The sequence below is a fragment of the Medicago sativa genome, chromosome 3 (genome assembly GCF_051527215.1).
Source record: "Medicago sativa cultivar Bolivia chromosome 3, Bolivia_mono, whole genome shotgun sequence".
Taxonomy (NCBI): Eukaryota; Viridiplantae; Streptophyta; class Magnoliopsida; order Fabales; family Fabaceae; genus Medicago; species Medicago sativa.
Genome location: NC_140751.1, coordinates 87,371,976 through 87,382,317, shown reverse-complemented (window position 1 = coordinate 87,382,317; position 10,342 = coordinate 87,371,976). Strand labels below are relative to the sequence as shown.

At 33.1% G+C, this 10,342-nt stretch overlaps 1 protein-coding gene and 1 long non-coding RNA gene across 2 annotated transcripts; one reads left to right on the top strand and one right to left on the bottom strand.

Moving 5' to 3' along the window:
- The first annotated feature begins 1,288 nt into the window (after positions 1-1,288).
- LOC146941449 (uncharacterized) lies at positions 1,289-4,310 on the top strand. The gene is made up of 6 exons (XM_085755237.1): positions 1,289-1,736; positions 2,122-2,284; positions 2,376-2,552; positions 2,665-2,748; positions 2,867-2,948; positions 3,221-4,310. The coding sequence occupies exons 1-6, from the start codon at positions 1,417-1,419 to the stop codon at positions 3,667-3,669; spliced, it is 1,275 nt and encodes a 424-aa protein (XP_085611363.1). The 5' UTR covers positions 1,289-1,416; the 3' UTR covers positions 3,670-4,310.
- A 2,977-nt stretch (positions 4,311-7,287) lies between these two features.
- On the bottom strand, positions 7,288-10,212 carry LOC146941448 (uncharacterized). Its single transcript, XR_015032390.1, has 2 exons — positions 7,694-10,212; positions 7,288-7,569 (listed from the first exon to the last, which is right to left on the bottom strand). It is a non-coding gene; the product is annotated as an uncharacterized LOC146941448 (long non-coding RNA).
- Between the last annotated feature and the right edge of the window lie 130 nt (positions 10,213-10,342).

Below are 10,342 nucleotides of genomic sequence, written 5' to 3'. Positions count from 1 at the left end.
ATTATATTCTTCAAAAAAGAGTAAATAAAAAAATATATTTTGCATTTTGGACATCCAAAAACCGATCCAAATTAAACCGCATATATTTGGATCGGTTCGGTTCGGATTTTTTTAGAATACTCATCCAAACCGAACCGAACCGCATGTGATTTTTATTTTGGATCGGTTGACATTTTGCCTCAAAACCGATCCAAACCGCACCGCGAACACCCCTATAAGATACTACCTCCGTTCCTTTTTAAGTGTCACTTTTTAACATTTTACACAAACCAAGACACTCAATAAATGTTATTTTTTCTTATACAATAATCTATACTTTTACTATAATAGCCTTAGTCATTTAATATCTTATTTCATATATTTCTCTCTCCACAATAAATAATTAAGGGTAATGTTGGTAAAACAACATTTATTGTTGCATTGAACTTTGAAAGTGACAGTTAAATAGGAACAAAAAATTTCTCCAAAAGTGACACTTAAAAAGGAACGGAGGGAGTATTGAATTCCTTAACATGTGCCCTTGAGGGCACAAGTTAACATTTGCCAAAACAAAATTGGTTACGTGGAATATATGAGGACTTGCGCGTGAAACATTAAAAATGGAAGAAACCCAACGTGAAAAACAAGACCTAGGAAACTGAAAGGCTCGATTTCGGTATAAAAGAGACCACTACCACTCGCTTTGGCTTAGAATTCAATCACCACTAATACCTCAATTTCCTTCACTCCCATTTCCATTTAATTTTCCCTAGGACCAAGCAAACAATCAAACGCCGTTAAATTGACAAAACTTAGACTTCAATATTCCAAATTCCAAATTCCAAATTATTATTCAAACCTCATTTTCAATTCCAACATCAAAATCAACACTCTTCAAATTCACACGCTTCTCTCCTTCACATCACTCGTTTTACCACCACACTTTATATTTGGCCTCTAGATTCCCCAAATAACTCATTGGCTCTTCAAAAACTCATTTTTCAATTAATCTATTCCTAACAAATTCTCCAACACAAACACAACACCTAACATAAACCAAAACCACTCTAATTGGTTCATTCCTATTCCTATTCACATTTCTTCTTCATAGAATCAAACCCAAACCCATAAAAACAAAACCCTCTTCTTCTTATCTTCTTTCTACCCTTCATGTCTTAATCAAAACACCCCATATCTTTTTGTCTTTCTCTTCCTCTTCCTCTTATTTTTCACCAATTTTGTCATCTTTTTAATTTACTTTCCTAATTATTCTTCTCCTCAAATATTCCACAGCTCCTTCTTCAACCACATACCCCTTTTAATTTTTTCTCCTTAGTTTCCTCAGAACGCATTCTATAACGAAAAAAATCAAATTTTGAGGGTACCCTTTAGTTTATTTCACCCTCTTAAAGGGTTTTGAAACTTTTTCTTGTTACAATGGAAAACCCTGCAATTTGGGGTTTTAATGCAACGATGTTTATGAGTCCTATGTTGTTAGTGTTTTTCTTAGGAGTTATTGTTGGTTGGTTATGGAAACCGAAATGGATTGTTTCATTGGCTAAGTCTTTTGATTTAGCTTCACCAATTTCAGATTCTCCTATATTTTCGCCATTGAAATTCTATTCTTCTTTGTCTCCTTGTGTTAATTCTTCTATTACAATGCAAAATCCAAACCCTGATTCTTTGTGCATCAATAAAGAGATCAATAAAAAGGGTTCCTCTTCTTCTTCACCCACCAAATTTGATAGTTCCACAAGGTAATTTTCCATTAATTAAATAAATAAGTTAACTGTATATATTTAAAGTTCATGTTTTTCTGTTATTGAGGAATTAGGTAGATGATTTTTGGAATTTTATATATTGAAGAATATTAGTTAATTTATGAAATAACAATTGAATTAATCCATAATTGGTCTATGATGGTGCTTTATATTTGTTTTTTATCCTTAACTACTAGTGAAATTGGGAATTAAAGATAGTAGGATAAAGCTAATTTGGATATTTGGTTAACCAATTTTGGATAAGTTTGAAAATTTGGGTTGAATGGGTGGTTTCATAAGTTTGAAAATTTTAGCATTGTTTGAATGTTTAATTGGCTATGTTATGTTATTGACTTATTTTTGACTTTGTTTAACTATGCAGTTCTCAGAAATCCGGTGAAGATACTTCTAATGGTGTTACAATCGATGATTTACATCATTTATACAAGCTTGTTGAAGAGAAAGATGGAGGTCTTCCTTGGATACAGATGATGGATAAATCTACTCCGACTATGAGTTACCAGGCATGGCGTAGAGAACCAAAGGTATGTTACGATAGAAGGTTTCTAATTACTTAAATGAAATTCCTTCTATTGAGTTTTCAAATCACTGATTTTTGTATTGTTGATTCAATAGGACGGCCCTCCCCAATATCGAAGCAGTACTATTTTTGAAGATGCAACTCCTGAGATGGTGAGGGATTTGTTCTGGGATGATCAATTCCGACCTAAATGGGATGATATGCTTGTGAACTCAACAACATTAGAAGAGTGTCCTACCACTGGAACCATGAAAGTGCAATGGATAAGAAAGGTGCGAAACCTTTTCGCTTGATTTGATTTGATTTATACATTTGAAGTGTCATTCTTTGCTGTCTTTGTATCTGTTTTCATGTGCTTATGGCTGTTATTTGTCTGTGTTACAGTTCCCCTTCTTCTGTAAAGACAGAGAATACATTATCGGGCGAAGAATATGGGAATGCGGGAGGTCCTACTATTGCGTCACAAAGGTACTTGAAGAAAGTTCACATTTTTTTCTTTAATAGTTGAAGTCATTGATTGAAGATGGTTAAGTTTTGCTCTGTATATATAGTGTTTTGTTCTAATATTTGCTTTTCTTCCTTTCAGGGGGTAGATTGTCCTTCAATCCCAAGACAAGAAAAACCTAGACGTGTAGATGTGTATTACTCTAGTTGGTGCATTCGAGCAGGTTTGTTTTGTTAACTTTATCAATTGTGTAATTTACATAAGAGATTAAATTTGATAAACTGTTAAGAGTACACAATTTTACATTGTTAATAAATCACAATCATTCATATTTGTGATTTTAGAAGTAATTATGATTAAGTTAGATGATTTGACGATTACAATTGATAGACAGTTTAAAATTGTTTTGAGCTGATCATTCATTCACCGCTTGACTTGTTATATAGGCTTATAGCTGATCAATGATCATATGCTGTTTTTTTTTTTTTTTTACAGTTGAATCAAAGAGAGATAATGGTCAACTGACTGCATGTGAAGTTTTGCTCTTCCATCATGAAGAAATGGGAATTCCTTGGGAAATTGCAAAGCTTGGGGTGCGAAAAGGCATGTGGGGAATGGTACAAAAGATTGAGCCCGGTTTACGCGCTTATCAAGAAGCAAAAGCTTCTGGAGCTCCACTCTCTCGTTCCGCTTTCATGGCCGGTGTCAATACAAAAATAAGTCCTGAGTACTTGCAATCCATCGGATCCTCTGATGATGAATCATTACAAACCGGAAGTGCGATTACTTCTGACGACAAACCAAAGGGCATGACCGTACCGAAGATGCTAGTCATTGGTGGTGCTGTTGCTCTTGCTTGTAGTCTAGATAAAGGATTGGTGACCAAGGCTGTTATATTTGGTGTTGCTAAAAGATTTGGATTTGCTAATTTGGGTAAAAGATAGTAGAACTAAAGGTGGAATCAATCTCTTGAAGGGATTTGGATTTGTTGTCGTCACAAATTTTTGCATCCAAATGCGCATTACATTGGTTGATGTTGGATCAAGATCGGGCGGTGCAGAAAGCAAGCAGATTTTGACAATTTTTTTAAACTATACTATTGAGTTTGAAATTTAGACCATTGGATCTTGATCGAACAGTCACTGATGTGCTGACTACATGAAGCGTGTGATTTGTGACTACATGCAATCTACATCCCTCTTGAAGCCATTGTTTTGGATGATCCACGTTATCCATTATAGTTTCCTTTTTATTACTTCAAAATGTGGAGGCTCTTTTTTTGGCTAAATTATCAATTATAAAAAAAACAAATCTAGGGGAATGAGAAAGTCTCGGCTTGTTGATTTGGGAGAGAGGGTAGTTGATTTTATTTAAATTTGTTTTTTGAATTCTTAGACCATGAGTAGGTCAAAACCACAGAATTTATAAACTCTGTGTGGTTGTACAAAACTCCGTAGCAATAAAAGTATTCTATTTTTGTTACTTCACATCATGTATTGTAAACATTCACATGGTAAAGTTGGCTCAATACATGTATGCTATAATTGCAATAATCAATAAATTTTACTTTGTTCTGTTTACTGAATTTACCTTGCATTCTCTAACTGAGGAAACTATTGTTAGATTGGTCGTTTAAATGTGGAAACACTTTATCACTTTTGTCATGTAGGACATATCGTTTGAGGTAACTGTGGTCATGTATTTGACGTGAAACATTCATATAATACGTGTTTAATTGTTTAACCATATGTTTGATGTGAAATTGGCACATAAAATATAGACACGTCGGAAATGAAATAAGAATAAACACGCAAAAATTGGATATATATTAAACGTAAAAGCAATTTCAAAGATTATTGAAGTCCAAGTTCCCAACTCAATTCAATCTCTAGAGGATTCATGTGATATATTTGGCATCTACTTAGAGTAAAGATAAACACTTTCTCAACCACACACACTCTTTGTACGATCTACAATAGGGACACCTTGCATGTGACTCCATAAGTTTGATTGTACTCATCAGTTATGTGGTCTTGATGAACTCCAAGTGAGTGATGGAATTGGGTACTAACTTGAGGCAATCATATATTGACAAGAATGGGGACATCACTATCATTTTTCTTCTTTTTGAAATCTTCCTTGATATGATTTTTTGTTTTGTTTTGAATCTTGGTATGATCGATTGTTTTGCTCTCCATACATTTACCTGTGTTGGTTCTTGCTCACCATACATTTAACTCTCCAAGTTCAGTGCTATGCATAGGGACGTTGTTGTTCGAGTGTTAATGTTTTGGTTCCACAGTTATAAAAATTGATTTTGATTAAAAATGAGTTGAAAATAAAATGATTTATCTTTACATTATTCATGCAAACATAAGTTAAACAATAAACCTACGTTTAAAAATCAAAATTCTATCAAACTTCAAAATAGAAATAATTCTGAAAGCAAAATCATTTTAATGGAGCACAACCAAGCATACAATTTACATATTTAGAATCACTTTACCTCTTCTAAAATTGAAATCAAACATACACAAGTCATATTGTTTATTAGTTAAAAATATTAATCAATTTTTTTCACTTCGAATCAATCATATTATCTTTTTAGACCCAAACTCACTTGATGACCCGGTCATTTTCTTTTGATTTTTGAACTCCTGATTTTAATTTGAAATAGTAGTACTTTAAACTCTTCCGTACTTTCCTTTTGAACGAACTATTCCTTCCACAATTGCCACTTTTTTGACTCATTTTGATATTTATACCTCTGTTTGGTAAGCCCACCAAATGAGCTTATAGCTTATAGCTTATAGCTTATAAGCTCGTTTGACAAAATAAGCTCTGTTTGGTAACATTTTTTTACAACGAGCTTATAGCTTATTTCACGAATTTCCACGAGCTTATAAGCTATTTTTCAGAAGCTATTCCAAGTAGCGTTTGAGCTTATAGCTTATAGCTTATTATCATTTATTCCATTTTTACCCTTATTATTTTAACTAAAATCCATATTTACCCTTTATAATTTATTATACTTGAAAACTAATAATATAACGTTATTGTGCGACGTATTTTTTATACTACAAAGTATGCATGCTTTTATTTAGCACTCTTTCAATGTATACGATGCAAATGACATCATTTCGTTTCATGTAATGACACATGCAATTTTTTATATTTCTCAACTAATAAAAAAAAGTTTAATTTTCCTGGGTATATACTGACTACCAATTTTATTTTTTTTGTGTTATTCTTTTAACACTTTTTTCTTCTAATCTTATCGATGATTATTTTTAACTTTGTTTATAGGATAAAATTTTATACTTTAATCATTCATAAAGTATAAAAAATGAATGAAATAAACTTAAAATAATTTCTTAATGAAAAATATATGTTGATTATATTAATAAATTTAAATGACTAAACATCTTAAATATTAATTGGTATAGATTGTATTATAAACTCTTAAAAACATTATTATGAATAAAACATGTCCTTTTATGTCAATTTACAACTATCAGCTAGTTGAACCGCTAATTTTACCAAACACTTTAATTAGCTTATCAGCTATAAGCTATCAGCTAAAAGCTATCAGCTAGCTTATCAGCTAAAAGTTATCAGCTAGCTTATAGTGTTACCAATTATTTGTGGTTATATTTACAATCCAACAGTGTTATTTTACTTTATATAATAAAATTTAAAATTGATTTAATTATTGTTTTGAATCATTAACGAATAGATAGCACTAAACGACCCCTTCGTTGATTCCGTGTATCAAAAATCTTTTGGATTGTCATTGGCACTTGAGATTCATCATACTTGACGAGGAAGCAATAGAAGTGTTGATTTGCTAATTTCAGCCTTACCATAGATTCATGGAATTTTGTTGTTTTGGAGACCTCTCTTAGTGAGCTCAATAGTCTCCTCTTCAATGATATCTCTGAAACTTGCATGCTTAAGAATGTTCGTTTAATTGTTTAGTTTTTTTTCTTCTGGGCATTTGCCCTCTTTTGTAACGAAAAAAAAATGAATGGAGCTCTTTAGCTTAATGATCGTTTGATCTACTATTTTAGATTTTACGTGGGAATTTAGAACATGACAACATTAATTGTTTAAATATCATCCTCTTTTTTACTTCTTTTTTTTTTGGTTACAGAAGCAAAATTAAAGAAGAAAAGCAACAACAGAAGAAAGGAAAACAAAGAACAGAGAACAGAAACTAGGCCCTAGAGAAATAGGTTCCCGTCGCGTCGTTCCTAAGCAGTGGCAGAAGGTCGACTGGAGGCGAAGTATGCATGATGAAAAATCATCATTGATCATTACAATGAAGGTTTTCCCTCCAAAATGGAATTTTTGCTTTTAATCCCTTAAAATATTTCACACATTTTTATCTGCCATTTCTAAAAATGTGTCAATTTTAATCTTCATAGCAAACTGTTTGTCTAACCGTACCTAGCAAGCATTTTCTTTGTTTATTCTTCTCAATTTAGGAATATGTCAACTTTGATTTTTATACATATATGAAAATGTCGCTGGGAATTTAAGAGTAAATTGTGAAATATGAATTCTTGTTGCACATCATAGAATATGATATGTGTTAACTAAATTGATTATTGAAGATAAATAACGAGGCTATTTATGTGGGGAGGAAATACAACAGTATCACTAATTAACAAACATACAATTAAATTAACCATGTTCCAAAGAAATTAATCCATCACAAAGGTTTCAAAACAATGCAAACCATCAAGCTGTGGTGCGAATTTTGGATTTTGAATGCTCTTCCCTTGATCTTGCACTTGTGGCATCATTTTTTCATTGGACAATGAAAACTCTTTTTTGATTTCCTACAGATTAAACATGTTGAAATTCAGGTATATATATAAAACAATGCATACACAAATATTTTCTTGACATACCATAATGTTGTTTAATACGGGGTATAGATCAATATATATAACCATTTCATACCTTAACATGGTTTCTGTCTAAGAAATAAAATCCAACAGCAGCAGCAAGAGCAGGCACAGCTACATAAATATTTGCCATAGCCATATTGTTCCCCTTAAGTTAAATTAACATTTAACCATTTAGCAACATTGACTGTATTTGTATGAATGGCAAGGTAGACAGAGAGAATATGCCTTGGCAATGAAGAGAAGCAAACATACAAAAATGGATAAAATGGCTAGTAAAGTTGGGTTAGCATTGCCTTGAACCATGAGAAAGGGAAACTTGAAATGAAAGTAACGTATGAACTCATGCCAAAGAAAACCTTCCTTTATTTCTATGTTACTGCTGTATAAAGCCACTATTTTTCCCAAGCTTTAAGAAATCACATTATTACTTTTTATTTCATATGCATTTAAGTCCAACCAATATCCATTACATCCTTAGCTAAAATTGGTAGGAATATGTGCACTGACATTTAGAATATAAACTATGCACCTTTTGAAAACAGTCTTGTCATGTCTCAGCCAAATGGGTGGATATAATTTCTTTTGTGGTATGGTGGTGTCTACAAATGATGAGATAAAAATTCAAGAGGAGCTACATCATTGGTCGGAGATGCTATTATAGTATGCGTGTGAAAGTCACATCAAATTGGTTATGAAAAAATAGGCAGCAATCAAAACACATACATACATTGGCATGTGATTAGTTGAAAAAATGACTGAAAAAGAATCTTCAGCACATGCTTCATGTGTTACGCGCTGTTAGTATCAAATATAGTAACAAATTTTCAAACAAAATGTTTGTTGTGGATGAGGAATTAAACTTAGGTTGAAAATTAACAGTGAATTGTGAAATTGTCTCGATTGCAAGCAATCAATAACCCTAATCCTTTATTTGATCAATTTGCGAAATTAGTAGAATTAAGGAAATTAAAGACACCAAATTTATTAACCCAGTTCGGAGCAATTTTCTTCTATGCCTGGACGTCAGAATCCAAGCGACGAATTCCACTACGAATCAATGTTTACAATGATGTGGAATCAGAAAGCTTGACATTCAAAATCTCATCAAGCACACCATATTTCCTCTTGTTTTTCACTCTTTTTCTCTCTGTTTATTATCAAAATGAAACTGATATTTCATGATGCATTCAGCATCCTATAGGATAACTTCTAGCTCAAGCTACCTAGCTCTAATGGTTATAAGTTATAACTAACTTGATCATAACCTAAATGTCTCCTAGGTAGTCAGGAAAGTTAGGGCTACAAATCAAAAGTCGAGTGATGGCCTGTAAACACGATATCAATACAGCCCATGATCTTTGTAGCAAAGCAATCAACAAATCTCCACCTTGATACAAAGAGGCATGTTGTGAAGCCTTCAACATTTTGAATTTTGAACCAACAGAATCCTTCAACCTTCATTGATCCTTAGCAAGTCCAAGCAATGCCTAAATTTGCTAATTGGTCCAACCTTATAGTGATCATGTCTGCTGGATTATCACTTGTGTGAACCTTCTTCGCTTCAATATCGCCCTTTCCAATGATATCTCTAATAAAATGATATCTCACATCAATGTGTTTAGTCCTTTCATGATACACCGAGTTCTCACTCAAATGTATAACACATTGAATGCACGGTGTGGAGCGATCAACTAGTCCCACCCAATTCAAATGACAATCCCTTGATCCATGAACCTTCTTTAACAGCTTCAACGAGGGACATGTATGAATGGTGATTGGTGGTGGTCAGAGTGATAGTCGATGATGGTCAGACCAATGATCGTAGGTGAATGGAGTGGTGATCGATTGATGGTGGTTGAAGTGGTGGTCTACCATTGTCGAAAATGGTGATCTGCATGGTTAGAGTGGTGGTCATATGAAATCTGAGATGGACAAAGTGGTGATCAATGATCCAGTAGTTTTTAAATTCGATGTTAGATCACGAGAGAACAGAAGTAGAACAACAAGCACGATAATAGTTAACAAAAAGAATGCTATATATATTGTTTCAATTAATTTTTCAACTTGCAATTATACATGCTATTGCTAAACGTAATTTGAAGTCTGTGATACATTACAGTTCATAGCTTAATTTGTCAACACTGTTTATATGTTATACAGTAAAAATAATAAATGAATCGTATTACACATTATTTGACTTTGAATCCATTACTCAGAAGTCAGAAGGTACTATGAATTCAAAACAGTGTAGGCCATCCAACTCCGGCGCAAACCTTTGTCTCGAAGGAGCCGGGATTTGCTTGTCTCCACTAGGTGTTGATGTTTTTGGATCTTTCCCTGTGACTTTGGTTTCGGTGGCTTCCTTATTGGGCTTTGAATTTACATCCTTCGCCGGGCTCAAACCCAAGGAAAAGCTCCATTTCTGGGCCTGTGAGATCTCGAAGTGGCTGAACATAGACATAAACATGTTTGTTTGTTAAGTTGTGTCTGAAAAATTGATGAAGTAATTTTTTTGGTTGGTTGTTCTGTTACTGTGCTTTGCTTTGAATAGATGTTGTAGTTGTGTTGTGTAGGATATGCAGAAATGATGAGAGGATTTATAGTATTGAATTAAAATAGATGAGGATGAAGAAAGTGGAAGAGTCGTGGAAGGAAGACTAATTTGGAATTTTCATGAACTTTCCAAGTGGTGTTCTAGTTT